Raw genomic sequence first — 16,597 nt, forward strand, 5'->3', positions numbered from 1 at the left:
CACACCCACGATTTAATCCACCACAAATCAAAAATATTTGGAAAAAATGTACCAGAAAGTTCTAAAAAGTAAACCTTGAATTTGCTGTAGGCAGGCAGCTGTTTGCACAGCATTGACATTGTATTATATAAAGTGCACAGAGGATGTATGTAGGTCACTTGCAAATATGACACCATTTGATATAAGGGACTTGAACATCCAGGGATTTGGGTATCCACGAGGGTCCTGGAGCCAAGCCCCTGCAGACACCAAGCAGTAGTAGCAGTGAGCTGTTAGTCGCTCAGTCCTGTTCCACTCTGTGCAACCACAAGGATTGTAGCCCACTAGGCTCCTCCTTCTATGGGATTCTCCAGGGAAGAATACTGGAGTGGGTTGCCATTCCCGTCTCCAGGGATCTTCCCCACTCAGGGATCAAACCCACATCTCCTGCCTTGCAGGCAGATTCTTCACCATCTGAGCCACCAGAAAATCCCCAGGGGTGACTGTATTCCCCACCAACATGACAGACGGTTCATGGGGGCTATAATCTCACAGCTGTGGGTTCAGAGCCCAGCTCTGGCTGTGTGGCCTTAGGGGAGTCACCCAATCTCTGTGAGCCTCGGTGCTGCTTCTATGGAGAGGAGGTCACCAGAGCCCCTGGTTCCGAGGATCGCGATCAGATTCCCTGAGTGGAGACCCCTGGGGTGGATGCCACTCTTGTGGGCAGAGGTCCTGGCCCTGGGCCCCCAGCCCCCGCCCGCCCCCAAAGAGCAGAGTCAGGCGCCGTGGGCAGAAAGGGGACAGATCCTTTATTAGAGTCACCACTGCGGGGGCCGGGCTGGGGCCTCGGGATGGGCAGGCAGAGTGCAGGTGGGGGCTGAGCTCTGGCTGCGCAGCGCCCCATGCAGGCTGGGCAGGGTCCGTCAGGCCGGCTGGTTTATAACTGAGTCAATCCAGTTCCTGAAGAGGGCCACACGCGCGAAGAAGTCGGTGCCCCTACCGCAGGGCCCCCGGGACCAGGAGGCCACGCCGTGTGCCAGGCCGTTGCAGATGAGAGGGGTGCCGCCATCCCCCTGCAGGGGCAGCAGGAGGGTCAGGGCACCCCAGGCCCAGCCCTCCACTCCTCTCCTGCTCAGAACACCACCCCTGCCACCCACAGAAGCTGCTCATGCCCCTGGCCCTTTCTGCGGGCTGTTCCTCTGCCTGTGCTTTTCCCTACGTTTGCTCTTGCTCGCAGCTCGGTTCCCAAATGCCACCCCACCTCCTCAACTTCCTAAGGCCCCAGGCTGGACCGGCCTGGTGCACACCCCTGTCTTTTTTTTTTTTCACATTCCTGTCTTAATAGCTGATGCCCAAGCTCCTGGCTCCAAAAGGGCAGTCCCTCCTGTTCCCTCTTGTGTCTCCAGTCCCCAGCATAGGGCTTGGCAGGCAGAGTTGAATAAATACTGTTTCTCAGGCTCCAATATTTGAAACATCCAGTTCTAATTGAATACTTAATCCCAGGGTGAGTTCTGAACTTGCTTTCTCTCCCCTCAAGAGGAGCTCACGACCTCTCAAGACCCCTCCTCCCCCACCACGCCGAGCCCACACCAGATAACACCCAGTGGGTACCTGGCAGATGCCACCCCGTCGGGTGAGGACACCAGTGCACACGTTGTTGGGGCGACACTGGTTTGCAGGTGTCACGGTAACATTGAGGACCCTTGGAACTCGGGAGAGGCGCCCCCTATGCCGTCGGGCACCCCAGCCTGCAACCTGGCACCTGGTGCCAGCTTCCACTGTGGCGTTCTGCTCTGGCAGTGGTACCAGTGCCACGCCGCTGTTGAGGTTGGCCTGACGGTCCAGCTGGTGAGGGAAATTGGGTCAGGAGAGGGCATAACTGGGGCCCAGCTGGGAGCCAGAGAGGCAGCAACATGAGTTCTGATCTGGAAAGCAGTTTGGGTTCAAACCCCAGTTTAGGCAGTAACCTGCTGTGGAATGAGTGAGTGAGTGAAGTCGCTCAGTCATGTCCAACTCTTTGCGACCCCACGGACTGTAGCCCACCAGGCTCTTCCATCCTGGCCAAATGACTTTACCTTTTGGGCCTCTGGTTCCTCCAGAGAAGGAATCAATCGTCCTTACTGCAAACGTAGTTGAGAGACCATGAAGGTGAAGAGCTCGCCCAGGAAATGCAGATAAAACAAAGCACCACCCTCCACCCTCGGTCAGAATTGGCAGGAAAAAATTTTTTTTTTCCTAAATACGGAATGCTTCACGAATTTGCATGTCATCCTTGCACAGGGGCCATGTTAGTCTTATCTGTATAGTTCCAATTTTAGGATATGTGCTGCCAAAGTGAGCACTGGCAGAAAAATTCTAAAAATCATAATATGCAGTGTCAGTAAAAATGTGGAGAAATGGGCAGTTTTAAATTTTGCTAGTGGGAGAGTAAGCTGGCCCAGCTGTTGTGGCTGCTCTGGGAAAACTTTCACAAAGAAATATGCACAAAAACTCATTGTGATTCTGTCATAACAAAAAAGTCTGGAAACAACTTCAGTGTCCAGGATCCAGAGGCTGACTAAGTGGATTGTGCACTTGGCTGTACGATTTACACACTAGGCTCTGTGCACATGGCTTGTCTGCCCTTAGCCCCTCAGGCCAACACCAGCTCCCCACTCATTTCCCCACCTGCAGCAGCAGCACGTCGTTCAGTTTCTGCTGGGGGTCATAGCCATTCTCGCTGACGCTCCTGATGAAGAAAGTCTGCCGGGCCCGCTCCCGACGCCTCAGGTCATAGGCACCCAGCACCACGGTGGCAATCCCAGTGTTCCTAAGAGCAGCAGGGGCAGATACCAGGCTGGGCTTCTCCAGAAGCCCCTAGCCTTCTACACCCACTGGGTGGTACTTACACGGGGGCAGGCTTGCAAATAAGGTAGGGAGTTACCAGCCTGCTGGCTTGCGGCCCAGGAGCCAGAGCAAGGACATCAGTGATGGTCAGGCCTCTGTCCACCCTCCTTCTGTAGCTGCATCTCGCTCTGTTTCCCGGGCCCCATTTCCCTCTCTAAGCCCCTCAACCCTTCCTAAGACCAGCCCCCCTTGCCAAGCCCCTCCCCTCCTCACCTGCCAGAGGCACACCCACTCCCCCACTCCCCCGCCACCCCCATCCCCCGAGCTCTCTCCCTCTCTCAGCCCCCCTGCCCACTCCATGGCCCCCGGCTTACCGGCTCTGGAAGCAGCTGGCCGCTGTCAGGACAAACTTGGGGTGGATCAGAGCGCCCCCACAGAAGTGCCTCCCTTGGTTCTGGATGGAAGCCAGGAACGGGAGCTCCTGCGGCTGGGCCTTCCTGCCGCCCACTATGTCCACCAGAGGGGCTGAGCCTGGGGGGAGAGGAGGGTGTGTTGCAGCCCCCCAGTCTCAGCCCCATACCCAGGGAGACCCCAGCCTCCCACACCTGTGTTCCCTAAAAGGACAGGTCCCCACCCTCCCAGGGGTGGTCGGGGCCAGCTTGCCTGTGTGGCCTGGGCCCGGTAGCTTCACTGTCCCTCCCTGAGCCTTGTGTCTGGGAAGCTGGGGCTGGCACCCATCAGTCCTTCTCCCCCAGGCCTGTCCCCTGCAGTTGAACCTCTGCACAGATGTGGACGCCTGGCCTGGGGTGAGCACTCACCAGCCCTGGAGGTTGCTAGCAGGCTGGCCAGCACGGCCAGGAGTCTGAGTGCTGTCATGACGGGGCTGCTGAGGGTGGCTGGGGACAGGGCGCCCTTATACCCTGGGGCCTCAGCCGTTAGCGCACACCCGCCCAGACCCAGCCCCTCCTGGTGGGAGCAGAGGAAGTTGCCCAAAACCTCCCCAGCTGGCAGCTCCTGGAACCTGCCTGCACCCTCCAAGTGCCAGCCTGCACCCTCTGTCTTCCCCTCTGGATACTGGGCCACCCCTCGGTGTGGGTCAGGCCACCACCCAGCCGCCACTCGTGGCTCTGCCCGGCTTCCTAGCCTGAGCACCGGGGCCTACCACTGTCCACCTTGTCTGGGATTGAGTCCTGCTGGCTTTGTGTGTGTGTGTGAGTTCTTTACTGCTTTTTATTTTCTTATTTATTTGGCTGTGCTGGATCTTAGTTGGGGCATGTGGGATCTTTCAATTGCAGCATGTGGGATCTAGTGCCCCTACCAGGGACTGGACCTGGGCCCCCTGCATTGGGGGAGCGTGGAATCTTTGCTGCTGGACCACCAGGGAAGTCCTTGGTTTTTTTTAAAACAGTTTTACTGACATATAATTCAAGTACCACAGAATTCACTGAATTAAAGAGTGCAGTTTCATGGTTTTCAGTATCTTCACAAAATTATGCAGCCATCACCCCAATTTTAGAACATTCCATCACCCCAAAAGAAAAAAATAGCTATCGGAAGTCACACCCCGTCTCCCAACTCCTGATAACCATGAACCCACTCTCTGTGCCTGTGGATGTGCCTGCTCTTGACGTTTCCCATCAGTGGAATCACACACACTCTGTGGCCTTTTGTGGCAGCTTTTTACCTACAGGATTTTTATCTGTAGGTACGTGGCTGGGTCCCTCACCTGCCCTTAGTCTGTGCATCTATATAGTGGGCAGGTGCGTGGAGCCCCCAGAGCCTTGAGATTCTGGAGACATTGCCTGCCCTTCTCCAGCCACAAAGTAGGGTCTTCAGAAGTTTTAGGCATCCAGTACCTGAGCAAGAGATGAGGCCAAGCGGGGAGGAAGACAGGGTTGCATATCCAGAATATATAAAGAGCTCTCACAGCTCAACAACAAAAACAAACCATCCACTTAAAACTGGGCAGAGGGTTTGAATAGACATTTCTCCCAAGATACACAAACGGCCAACATGCCATGAAGATGCTTAAAATTATTAGTCATCAGGGAAATGCAAATGAAAACCACAGTAAGACACCACTTCACACCCACTAGGATGGCTAGGATGAAAAGGGCAGAACAAACAGTGTTGGTGAGGAGGTGGGAAATTGGAACTCAGACACAATGGCTGAGATGTAAAACCCTGCAGCCGCTAGGCAAAGGCAGGCAGCTCCTCAAACACCGAATTATCCTGTTACTCAGCAGCTCCACTCCAAGGTGCAGGCCCAGAAAAACTAAAAACAGGGCCCAGAAACCTGCACACGCATGTTCACAGTGTGAGTCACAGCTGCCAGGAGCTGGAGGCAACCAAATGCCCTTCAGCAGACAAACGTGTCCCTCCACACCTGAGAACATCCCTCAGCTGTGAAGAGGGGTGAAGCCCTGACACTGGCTACCACGTGGACAGACTCTGAGAACATGATGCTTGGTAAGAGAAGCAGACGGAGAAAGACACACAGGGTGTGACTCCACTGATGGGAAACGTCCAGAACAGTTCGATCCACAGACACAGAGAGTAGGTTCCTGGTTGTCAGGGACCGGGGGTTTAGGGGGTTAGGGGAATAATAGCTGAAGGAAATAGGGTTTCTTTGGGGGACATGGAATGTTCTAGAATTCAGTGGTTGCACAACTCTAAATGTTCCAAAGCCAGTGGATGGTATAATTTATGATGGCTGATCTTATGTCATGTGAATTTCACATCAATTTAAAATTTTTACTTATTTTTGACACCTCAGCTTTTATCATGTATTTATTTATGGCTGTGCTGGGTCTTTGCTGCCATGCGGGCTTTCTCTAGTTGCAGTGAGCAGGGACTACTCTAGTTGCATTGCGGGGGCTTCTCACTGCAGTTGCTTCTCTTGTGGAGCACGGGCTCTAGGGCATGTGGGCTTCACCAGTTTCCACACTTGGGCTTAGTAGTTGTGGCACATGGGCTTAGTTGCTCTGCAACATGTGGGATCTTCCTGGACCAGGGATTGAACACATATCCCCTGCACTGGCAGGCAAATTCTTAACAACTGGACCATCAGGGAAGTCTTCTGACGCCTCAATTTTTTTTTTAAGATTTATTTCCAAGGTGACACCAAAAGGTTGGACTGGTGGTGGACCCTATGTCTCAGATCCGGGCTGTGGGGGGCAGTTCCAGGGCAGTCCTGGGGAAGGTGGAGGGAGCAGGTGTCAGGGTCCCCTGCTAGGCCTCAGGGTCCTCTGCCTAGCTGAAATGGTGGGGTCCTGGGGTTCAGACTGATCCCTCCTGTGGTTATGGTCCCACAGCTGAGCTGTGTCCCCAGCACGGCCCCCAGGACTGGACCCTACCCCAGTCCAGTGTCCGCCCCCCAAGACTGCTTCCCATCTCCACCCTCCTAGGATCCCACCCATGCATCCCCCCTACCCCCTGCCCCGAGTCCCCAGCATGCCACCCACCCCGTCCGTTCCTTGGACCCAGCTGCCGTCTTGCTCAGAGCACAGCCAGTTGAGCAGGGTGACCCTAGAGTCCAGAGGTCCATCCCTTCCTACTGGGTGACCTCAGGGGCCCCTTTTTGGGCCTCAGTTTCCCTGTCTGTGCAGCAGAACATTAACGGCCCCACCCTCCCTTTCCATCCCCCCCTCCCATAGAGCTGTGTTGAGCATCAAGTGAATTAATGTGTTCAGGAGTCTCTGAGCAGCACCTGGTGGGTTCCACCCTCTTGCCTGCTCTAAACTCTGCCATGGCTCCCTAGTGCCCAGAATCAAGTTGTCACCCTCCCCACCCCCCAACCCCTCACCCCTGGCTGCTGCTGGGCCACATACCATCAGAGCTGGACCTCACTCCCTCTCCACCACCGGGGATCCACAGGAGGAAGAAGCCCCCCTCCCCCACTCCTGATACTGCCCCAGACTCTCTCCTGGATCCCCAAGCTGTCAGGAAGGTCTCTGGGGACATGCCCACGCCCCCAGGAGGCATCAAGCATGATTGCCCCATTTCCCTTCCTCCTACCTCCAGAGGACAGTTTGTGGTCACCTTTCAACACCAGCGATTCCCAACGGCTGTCCAGCCCAGGCTCTGCCCCTGCCTGGCAGGGAAACGGAGTCCAAGTGGGCATCAGGCCTGGGAGGTGGGACAGACATGCCAAGTGTGTCACCTACACCAAAAGCCCTCTGGTTATGCCCATTTCCAGGTGAGGAAACTGAGGCCCCGGTGGGATCAACTCTCTGGACCCCACCCTTAACCACACGGAGGATCATCTTTGAAGACACATGGAGTTGGTTCTCTTAACACAAGGGCCACAGCCAGGAAGGGTCTGGAGTATGGACGGCTGCACACACTGGTCTCTCCGGCCGCGCAGCCCTCCCCCACCCCACCCCCACCCAACTGGACGTTTAATCGAGGGACTGATTTTGAGGGTCTGTCTCGGTTCCCGACGGCTCCCCCGAGACTGTACCGGGCTAGGTGTACAGGAGATGGTTAGTGAACAAAATGAGCCGAACAAAATTCTGCCATCTGGGGCCTGGAGACTGTGGACAGTGATTTAAGTGCCTGGGGGCCTGTTTCCCCACTAGTTAAACGACGGTTAGCTGGCCCCCACCCCTCATGACTGTGAAAACACCTGCAAACAGCAAGCGCTGCCTAAGGAGCTTCACGTGAATTCACCACGAGGGCCCTCCCGCCCCGCGCGCATCGCGGAGCATCCCGGGCCGTGCGCCTCGGATGCTGTGAGCCAGGCGAGGGGCCGCGGTCGGACCAGTGGAGGGTGGACCCCGAGTGGCTGAGGGAAGATGCAGGGCAGGTGGGCAAGGCGCGGGCCCAGGAGCGAGACAGCGCCCCCATCCCCACCCCCAGCTTCTTTTGTCTCCTGATGGCCCGGGCGCCCAGGGAACTCGCCATGGAAACGCGTACCGGGGAGGGGGGCAGAGACGCGGGAGACCCGGAGATCCCGCCCGCGTCCAGCCTGGATGGGGCTCCCCGGGACCGTCTGAGCCGCCCGGGAGGGGAGGAGCTCGCAGACCCCGGTTCGTGCTCCCCCTGCGCAGGGGACGTAGATCCCAGAGACCGAGGGCGCGGCGCCGGGAGGCGGGGACGGCGACGGACGCGCGCGGCGCCTTCGACGCGCCGAGACAAAGAGCCCCCGCCCCTCGCGCAGCCTCCAGGCCGCCCGGCGCGGGGTCTCAGGCCGGGCGGGGCCGCTCGCTCCCCGCCCCCCCTCCGCCCCCGCGGGGGCGGGGCCGGCTTTGTGCCAGCCGGGCCGCAGCCCCCGCCGCCGCCAGCTCCGCCCTCCGAGCGCGGGCGCGCCAGGTGAGGGGCCTGCGGGCGGAGCGCGGACCCCACCCCTCCACCGGCTCCGGCCCTCGGGGTCCCGACTCGCGGGTGGGACCCCAGCCCGGAGGCTCTCGACCAGGCCGACCCCGCCCTCTCTGCCGAGCCCTCTCGCGGCTCCTCCATCCGGGGAGGCAGCCGGAGGGTTGGGCAGGACCGCAGTGCGCCAGGGGCGGCCGCGGCCCCCGCCTCGCGGCCTCAGTTTCCCTGGGCGTTTTCTGCGCATCCCAGCCCGCCCCTCCTTCGCGGGCGCCGGGCACCTGGTCCCCCAGGGCTCAGTCTGCTCCTCCCCTCCTCCAGCGCGGCTTTGTCCCCTCCAACTACGGTTTGTGGCGCCCCCGGCACCATGATCTCAACCAAGGAGAAGAATAAAAGCCCGAAGGACAGCATGACGCTTCTGCCCTGCTTCTACTTCGTGGAGGTGACTGGGGGGAGGTCGCGCTGGTGGGGGCGGGGCAGAGGCCTCCGTTCAGCCGGCCCTCGGGACCTCCACGCCAAGGGATCGGGGCGAGCACAGCCAGGGGCCTGGGTGTGCGGGAGGGCGGGGAGGGCGGTCAGAACAGTCGGGCTCTGCAGGACGAGTAGGAGTTGCAAGAGAATGTTCTGGGTTTTTCAGGAGCTGGATAGATGCTCGAGGCGGGATCTTCAGTCCGGGGTTCGGGTCAGCAGCTTACACGAAGGGGCTGGAGCAGGGTGCTGGGCGCGGTGGGCGGGCGGGGAGGGGGGCGCGGTATAGGTGCGACGTCTTCCTGCAATGTGAAGGCCAGAGGCCTGAGTGTCTGAATTGAAATTCCTCCTCTGCTAATCGTGGAGGCTCGTGCACTTCCCTGAGCTCTGACAGAACAGGCTCCGCATGTAGTGAGGGCCTTAGGAGTGCTGCAAAATAAGATAGTAAGTGCAGCCACCGGGCACGTGCTGAGCGCTAATGAAGTGCTGGTGAGGCGAATCCACCTGATCAGTACCTGGGTTACCCACAATGCCCCCTGCTCGCCAGGCCAGGAAACCCGGCTGGAGTGAGGGGCCCAGGCTGGGCGTGGGTGGATAAGTCCCCCGGACCTGAGCAGATAGTACCCAACCCTACCCTGAGCAGGGTGACCCAGACAGCTGGTTACCTCCCCCACAGGCAGAAAACCTGGTTAGTTTTTCAAGTTTGCATTTGAATCCTTATTACAGTAGGTTATCCCTCCTCAGTGTTCTACGGGCCACACGGAGGCAGCCCCTCACCCTCAGCTCCCCCCAACTTCCCACTACCTGTGTCCCTTTCCAGAAAGCCTTTCACCCAGCCTTTCACCTTTCACCTGGGCTTCCCAGGTGGCGCTAGTGGTAAAGAACTGGCCTGCCAGTGCAGGAGAGTAAAAGATGTGAGTTCAATCAGGGCAACCCACTCCAGTATCCTTGCCTGGATAATCACCATGAACAGTGAGCCTGGTGGGCTACAGTCTGTGGGGTGGCAAAGAGTCCAACAAGATTACAGCCAGCCTTCCATTCAAGTTCACCATATGTAGCCCTTCCCCCACCACCTGGAGAAACGCAGGTTCTGCCCTCAGCCTTTTTTTTGGCTTCAGGCAGGGTCTTAGTTGTGGAATGCAGGATCTTTAGTTTCAGCATGTGGGATCTAGTTTCCTGACCAGCGATCAAACCTGGGCTCTTGGGAGTGCAGAGTCTTAGCCACTGGACCACCAGTGAAGTCCCTGCCCTTGGCATTTCTAGCAGAGATCTTTGTTTACCATCGCCCCATCATTTTTCACTGCCCTGTATGTAGTACTCCAGCGCCAGCCCTAGGGAGCTGGGCGTTTGGGGGGGTTCCTAGTCTTGATGTCTCACAAACATTCCTAGGAGGAGACTGTAAACTCTTTGGCCTGTTCAGCCTGCACAGAATGCAGAGCTGGTCTGCATTGTGCATCTCTAGCGAGCAGGGTGTGGAAAGACCCCATATTTCTCCTACTGAGGCCCCTGCACTTGCCTGTTTCCCCATAGTTGTGTCTGCACCTGTGTTGGTGACGTTTGAATTTTGACCAACCCGAGAGGTGCAAAGCCATATCCCAGCCCTGGTGTGCATCTCCTGTACTGCCAGCATTGTGTCTGTGTGTGCGTGGTAAGTCTCTTCAATAGTGTCGGACTCTTGGCGACCCTGTGGGCTGTAGTCCACCAGGTTCTTCTGTCCATGGGCTTCTCCAGGCAGGAATACTGGAGTGGGTTGCTAGTTGCTATTTCCTCCTCCAGGGGATCTTCCAGACCCAGGGATCAAACCTGCATCCCTAAACATCTCCTGGATTGGGAGGCAAGTTCTTTACCACTAGTGCTGCCTGGAAAGTCCAAGAATACTGGAGTGGGTAGTCACTGCCTTTTCCAGGAAGTCTTCCTGACCCAGGGATCGAACCCAGGTCTCCTGAATTGCAGACAGATTCTTTACCGTCTGAGACACCAGGGAAGCCCAGTATTACATTTATTCATTCTTAAATACACACGCCCCCAAAGCAAGCACGCTAGCCCGCCATTGTGTGTGTCTGAATGATTTTCCTTTGAGGCAGATACGCTCTGAGCTGAGGGTCTCTGGAGGCAGTGAGAAGTGGGTGGTGTGATTTAGGAGGCACTTACAGACCTTCAGGGAGTGGCAGACCCTGAAGTGGGGCCCCTGCCACCAACCCACCCTGCCACCAGGTGCTTCCAGCTGGGTCTGGCAGGGAGATGGGGGCAGAGGGCTGGAGGAGAAGCAGGGGGAGCTGGCCAGGCATTACAGCCACTTTGCCAGGGGCTTGGAAAGGCGCGGGGGACGTCTTCAACGTGACCCTCTTGTGGGTCATCTTTGCTGATTTTAAGTTGTACCCTAAACCCTCTCTGTGGCTGGACACCATCTGCCCACTGAGCCAGATGCTAAGCGCTTTCAATGTGTTTGCTCCTCCAGTCCTACACAGACATCCTGGGGGGTGGCCACTGTATTGTTCCTGTTTCCAGCTCAGAAGACTGAGGCACAGGGAAGTGAGGAGCCATGATGTGATCCCAGGCAGGCGGCCGTGAGCCGCTTCACTTAGCTGCCTTGGCCCTCCTGCCTTCATGCAGCAGGTGCTCCATAAACGTTCCTTGGACACCAGCCCAGCTCCTTCAAACCCAGCTCACCCAACTTTGGCATTTCCCCTCTGGAAGCCTCCAGCCAGGATTGTATGGAGGGCAGAGGCCCTGCTCAAGGCACTGTAGAGATAGAGGTGGGAGCTTCCCAAGGCAGCTGAGCCCCCTTAGGCGCCACGTACACTCCGGTCCCAGAAGTGGCCCCGATGGATGTGTCAGTTTGAGACCCATGGACCAGAAAGGGAGGAAGAGGACACTGGGAGGAGGGTTTGCTCCGTTGGAATCTGCTCAGTCAGTGCTTTGAGTGGGTGAGTGAGTGGCGGTGTAGAGCCTGCCCCGCTGCCCTCCTCGACCACACTGTCGGTGACCCAGTCAGGTGCAGCTCAGCTTTCCCGAACCTCAACCTCCCACCTGTTCCTCATAACTGCTCTGAGCAAGAAAGAACGTCACATGTGCCCTATGCCTGTCACCTGGGGGCACATGATCAGGTTGTGCAGAAGGACAGTTGTATGAATGAGCAACTCAAAGAATTCATTTATAAATAAAAATTCATTTATTCAGGCCCAACACCATGTTCCTGGGGCTTAGTGTGAAGCTGGCATGTAGCAGTATGGGGTGCAGAGGAGAAACAGCAGCAGAAGAGATGAACAGGCTGGAGCCAGGAAGGGTGTCTCCAAGGAGGGCCAGGACCCCAGAGGCAGGTCTAAGTGCATCCATCCATCCATCCATCCATCCATCCATCCATCCCTGAGAGAAGAGGCCAAGAGGCAGGAACCTGTCTGCCCTTCCCAGATTGTGCAAGGCAGCAAAGGTGCCTTGGAGAGAAATGAATGAAGTGATTAATGGGTGGGTGGATGGATGGAAGGATGGGTGAGTGGGTAAGTGGATGGGTAGAAGGAATGAAAAAAGAAGCAAACGTGAGTAGATGGATGGAAGGTAGATTGATTGGTGAATGATGGATGGAGGATGGTTGCTTGGAAGGATGGGAAAAAGGGAGGATGGATGTGGACTGGATGGATGACAGTTGACTAGGGGAAATAAATGAGTTGATGGATGAGTGGGTGGGTGCATGGTGGGTGAGTGGGTCAATGGATGGGTGGATAGACGGGTGAGTAAGTAGATGTATATATGGGTGGATGGAAGGAAACAACCAAACAGGCATGAGTAGATGGATGAATGAATGGTGGATTGATGGATGGAGTTGAAAGATGGATAGACGGATGATAGGTGGGTGGAATAGTCAGGGCATGGATAGATGGGTGGTACATGGGAGCATGGTGGTCAGATGGATGGATAATGAATAAATGGAAGGTTGTTGTAAGTTAATGGGTGGATGTTATTGAATAAATGAATGATAGATGGATGGATTGATGGAGGGACAGGTCAATGGGTGAGTGGATGGGTGGGTAAGTTGATGGGTGGAAGGAAGGATGGAGGATGATGGATGGCAGGATGGGTAATGTGGCTGGCTGGGTGGCCTGATGGATGGGAAATGAATAAATGGATAGAAAGAATTGGAAGTTGATGGATAGAGGGATGGGTGTTTGGACAAATTGATGATTGGATGTGTGGGTTGATGGATAGATAGTAAGTGGATGGATAGTTGGTTCATGGATGGATGTGAGGATGGGTGGATGGAAGGAAGGAAGGGTGGGTGGGTAGATGAGTGGTGGGCAGAAGGATGAATGGAAGCATGGGCAGGTGAGTAGGTGGGTGGGTGGGTGGATGGATGAGTGGAGGGAAGGAAGGAATGAATCATGGGTGAATGGATAGATAGGTGGATAGATGGAGGTGGATGGCTGATAGAAATTTATGGAGGGATGGATGGGAGAATGGGTGGATGGACGAACAGATGGGTGAGTGATTTGATGGTTAGAAAATGGATAAATGAGTAAATGGAGGTTGATGGATAGAAGGATGATTGAATGAATGGGTAATGGATGGATGGTGGATTTATTTTGGGAGGGGGGATAGCAGGTGGGTAGATGGATGGATGGGAGAGTGAGTGGATGGATGGATGGGTGGCCAGATGGAAGGGAACAAGTGTGGGTGGATGAATGGATGGTGGATGAATGGGTGAATACATGAAGGAAGGAAGGAGGGGTGGATGGATGGGAGAGGAAGTGAATGGTTAGATGGGTGGCCAGAATGAAAGATGAGGGGATAGATGGATAGAGGTGGGTGGGTGGATGATGGAAGGATGGATGATGAATTGATAGATGATGGATGGTGATGATGGTGAATGGATAACGGAAGATGATGGATGGATGGTGGATGGGGCAGTGGGTGGATTGATGGATTGATGGAAGATGATGGATGGATGGATAGAAGGAAGGGAAGATCAGTGGATAGACAGATGGGTGGGGTCAGATGGATGGAAAATGACTAAATGAATAGATGGATGTTGGAAGTTGATAGGGTGATTAGTGGATTGAATCTTGGGTGCAGGAATGGCTCCGTTAGATGCACACATGGGTGGTGGGTGACTTAGTTGATGAATGAGCTGATCAGTCGGTGAACAGCACGGATGGGTGGACGAGTCAGTGAAGGGACTGAATTTGTGGGCAGATGACTCACTCAGTGAACGAGTGTGGTGTGACCCTGGCCAGCGTTCTTCCTGCAGCTGCCCATAGTGGCATCCTCCATCGTGTCCCTCTACTTCCTGGAGCTGACCGACCTCTTCAAGCCGGCTAAGGTGGGCTTCCAGTGCTACGACCGCACGCTGTCCATGCCCTACGTGGAGACAAGTGAAGAGCTCATCCCACTGCTCATGCTCCTCAGCTTGGCCTTTGCTGCGCCCGCAGCCTCGGTGAGTTGTGGGGCTTGGCGGGGCTGGCTGTGGGCCCCTGGCCGGAGCCTTGCTGAGCACCTCCATGTCCACAGATCATGGTGGGCGAGGGCATGCTGTACTGTCTACAGTCCCGGCTGTGGGGCCGCAGCGGGGGCCTGGGCGGGCCCGAGGGCAGCATCCATGCCGGCGGCTGCAACTTCAACTCCTTCCTTCGGCGCACAGTGCGCTTTGTAGGTGAGTCCCCCATGGCATCTGCACACTGAGGGTGGTGGGTCTGGCCCCAGCTCCCATGTCTGGCCCTTGTACTCCCACCCCACAGGTGTCCACGTGTTTGGCCTGTGTGCCACAGCCCTGGTGACCGACGTGATCCAGCTGGCCACGGGCTATCACGCACCCTTCTTCCTGACTGTCTGCAAACCCAACTACACCCTGCTGGGCACGTCGTGTGAAGCCAATCCCTACATCACACAGGATATATGCTCTGGCCACGACACCCATGCCATCCTGTCTGCCCGGTGAGCATGCCTGGCCCTGTCCCAACAAGCGTGTGGGGAAACTAAGGCAGGTCCCAGAGCCTCAGGGCTCACATGGGTGTTTCTTGCAGGAAGACCTTCCCATCCCAGCATGCCACTCTGTCTGCCTTTGCTGCTGTCTATGTGTCGGTGAGTGCTGCCCCACACCCCAGATGCCCCACAGGGACCAACTGCCCTGACCACCCACCTGTCCCCCGGCAGATGTACTTCAACTCGGTCATCTCGGACACCACCAAGCTGCTGAAGCCCATCCTGGTGTTCTCCTTCGCCATTGCAGCAGGCGTCTGCGGCCTCACTCAGATCACGCAGTACCGCAGCCACCCGGTGGACGTCTACGCAGGCTTCCTCATTGGGGCCGGCATAGCAGCCTACCTGGTGAGGGGCCAAATAGGGAGGCCCGAGGGGGAAGGCCAGCCCCCCCTTGCCCAGGGGGATGCTGCCATCTTCTCCCTTGGGAGCTGGAGGCAGACTCTCACGAGCCCAGACTTGCCAAATGTGCAAAGTAACCAGAAGCCAGAATTTGTCCTGTGGGGAGAAAGGTGGACTTCCCCCTCTCACCCCCAAGGCATGTCTGTGGCCCGGTGGGGACCCTGGTCTCCAGCCACAAGCCTCACACCCAGTCTCCATCTCATCTCTAGGCCTGCCATGCAGTGGGCAACTTCCAGGCCCCACTGGCAGAGAGACCAGTGGCTCCGGTGCCAACTAAGGACGCGCTAAGGGCCCTGACCCAGCGGGGCCACGACTCGGTGTACCAGCAGAACAAGTCTGTGAGCACTGATGAGCTAGGTCCACCCAGCCGGCTGGAGGGTGTGCCCCGGCCCGTGGCCCGCGACAAGACCTCACTGGGCAGCCTAAAGCGGGCCAGTGTGGATGTGGACCTGCTGGCCCCGCGCAGCCCCATGGGCAAGGAGAACATGGTGACTTTCAGCCACACACTGCCCCGTGTCAGCACGCCCTCGCTAGACGACCCGGCCCGCCGCCACATGACCATCCACGTTCCACTGGACGCTTCCCGCTCCAAGCAGCTCATTAGTGAATGGAAGCAGAAGTCGCTGGAGGGCCGAGGCCTGGGGCTACCAGACGAGGGTAGCCCTGCACACCTGCGGGCACCTGCAGAGCCCATGGCTGAGGAGGAAGAGGAGGAGGAGGAAGAGGAGGAGGAGGAGGAGGGGGGGGAGGAAGGGGGTCCAGCACCTCCCTCACTGTACCCCACAGTCCAGGCTCGGCCAGGGCTTGGGCCACGTGTCATCCTGCCGCCTCGGGCTGGACCGCAACCTCTGGTTCATATCCCAGAGGAGGGGGCCCAGGCAGCAGCTGGCCTGTCCCCCAACAGCAGTGCGGCTGTACGGGCCAAGTGGCTCATGATGGCTGAGAAGAGTGGAGCTGCGGTGGCCACGGCCTCGGCCCAGCCCCGCGTGGCCAACCCGCCCCGGCTGCTGCAGGTCATTGCCATGTCCAAGGCTCCAGGTGCACCTGGCCCCAAGGCAGCCGAGACGGCTTCCTCATCCAGTGCCAGCTCTGACTCCTCCCAGTACAGGTCACCCTCTGACCGCGACTCTGCCAGCATCGTCACCATCGATGCACACGCACCCCACCACCCTGTGGTCCACCTGTCTGCGGGTAATGGGCCCTGGGAGTGGAAGGCGGCAGGAGTCGGGGCCAAGGGGGTGGAGGGAGAGGGTGGCTATGAGCTGGGAGACCTGGCCCGCAGCTTCCGCGGTGGGGCCAAGCCCCCGGGCATCTCCCCAGGCTCATCAGTCAGCGACGTGGACCAGGAGGAACCACGGTTTGGGGCTGTGGCCACTGTCAACCTGGCCACGGGTGAGGGGCTGCCCCCATTGGGCGCAGTCGATGGTGTGCTGGGACCAGGCAGCCGGGAGTCGACGCTGCGGCGCAAAGCAGGCCCAATGCTTGGTGATCGGGAGGCAGCAGAGGTCGAGGCTGAGAGCTACTTCCGGAAGATGCAGGCTGCGCGCAGGTTCAAGGACTGAGGGTGGGGGTGGGGCAGAGGGGTGGGTCCTGGTAGACAATAAAAGGCAATCCCAGACAAGAGCTCGCAGTCTGAGTC

General features: G+C 57.4%; 2 protein-coding genes and 1 non-coding gene across 5 annotated transcripts; 1 reads left to right on the top strand and 2 right to left on the bottom strand.

The window, feature by feature from the left end:
- Window positions 1-820: 820 nt before the first annotated feature.
- On the bottom strand, window positions 821-7,710 carry AZU1 (azurocidin 1). Its single transcript, XM_040241567.1, has 6 exons — window positions 7,477-7,710; window positions 3,624-3,771; window positions 3,180-3,336; window positions 2,647-2,788; window positions 1,591-1,824; window positions 821-1,052 (listed from the first exon to the last, which is right to left on the bottom strand). Exons 1-6 carry the CDS (start codon window positions 7,708-7,710, stop codon window positions 903-905), a joined length of 1,065 nt encoding a protein of 354 aa, XP_040097501.1. The 3' UTR covers window positions 821-902.
- On the bottom strand, window positions 2,215-2,321 carry LOC120864983. The gene has a single exon (XR_005721309.1). It is a non-coding gene; the product is annotated as a U6 spliceosomal RNA (small nuclear RNA).
- Window positions 7,585-16,572, top strand: PLPPR3 (phospholipid phosphatase related 3). Of its 3 annotated transcripts, XM_040240268.1 has the most exons (8): window positions 7,585-7,835; window positions 8,440-8,560; window positions 13,829-14,014; window positions 14,089-14,230; window positions 14,316-14,511; window positions 14,601-14,658; window positions 14,731-14,904; window positions 15,168-16,572. In XM_040240268.1, exons 2-8 carry the CDS (start codon window positions 8,486-8,488, stop codon window positions 16,518-16,520), a joined length of 2,184 nt encoding a protein of 727 aa, XP_040096202.1. In that variant the 5' UTR covers window positions 7,585-7,835; window positions 8,440-8,485; the 3' UTR covers window positions 16,521-16,572. The 3 variants fall into 3 exon arrangements, with proteins under 3 accessions (XP_040096202.1, XP_040096201.1, XP_040096200.1); XM_040240267.1 differs by having other exon boundaries at window positions 7,786-7,835; window positions 14,601-14,904; XM_040240266.1 differs by lacking the exon at window positions 7,585-7,835 and adding an exon at window positions 8,088-8,118 and having other exon boundaries at window positions 14,601-14,904.
- The last annotated feature ends 25 nt before the right edge of the window (window positions 16,573-16,597 follow it).

This window comes from Oryx dammah, unplaced genomic scaffold (genome assembly GCF_014754425.2).
Source record: "Oryx dammah isolate SB20612 unplaced genomic scaffold, SCBI_Odam_1.1 HiC_scaffold_5, whole genome shotgun sequence".
Classification (NCBI taxonomy): Eukaryota; Metazoa; Chordata; class Mammalia; order Artiodactyla; family Bovidae; genus Oryx; species Oryx dammah.

What these genes read in the sequence shown, in the direction of transcription:
- PLPPR3 (XM_040240267.1), top strand. Translation starts at nt 8,486, where the DNA reads ATGATCTCAACCAAGGAGAAGAATAAAAGCCCGAAGGACAGCATGACG. An exon ending in TTGCTGCGCCCGCAGCCTCG is followed by an intron (nt 14,015 to 14,088) that starts GTGAGTTGTGGG and finishes CCATGTCCACAG; the next exon opens with ATCATGGTGGGCGAGGGCAT. An exon ending in GCGCACAGTGCGCTTTGTAG is followed by an intron (nt 14,231 to 14,315) that starts GTGAGTCCCCCA and finishes CCCACCCCACAG; the next exon opens with GTGTCCACGTGTTTGGCCTG.
- AZU1 (XM_040241567.1), bottom strand. Translation starts at nt 7,710, where the DNA reads ATGGCGAGTTCCCTGGGCGCCCGGGCCATCAGGAGACAAAAGAAGCTG. An exon ending in GCCAGCTGCTTCCAGAGCCG is followed by an intron (nt 2,789 to 3,179) that starts GTAAGCCGGGGG and finishes TGCTGCTCTTAG; the next exon opens with GAACACTGGGATTGCCACCG. An exon ending in ACGACGTGCTGCTGCTGCAG is followed by an intron (nt 1,825 to 2,646) that starts GTGGGGAAATGA and finishes TTCCCTCACCAG; the next exon opens with CTGGACCGTCAGGCCAACCT.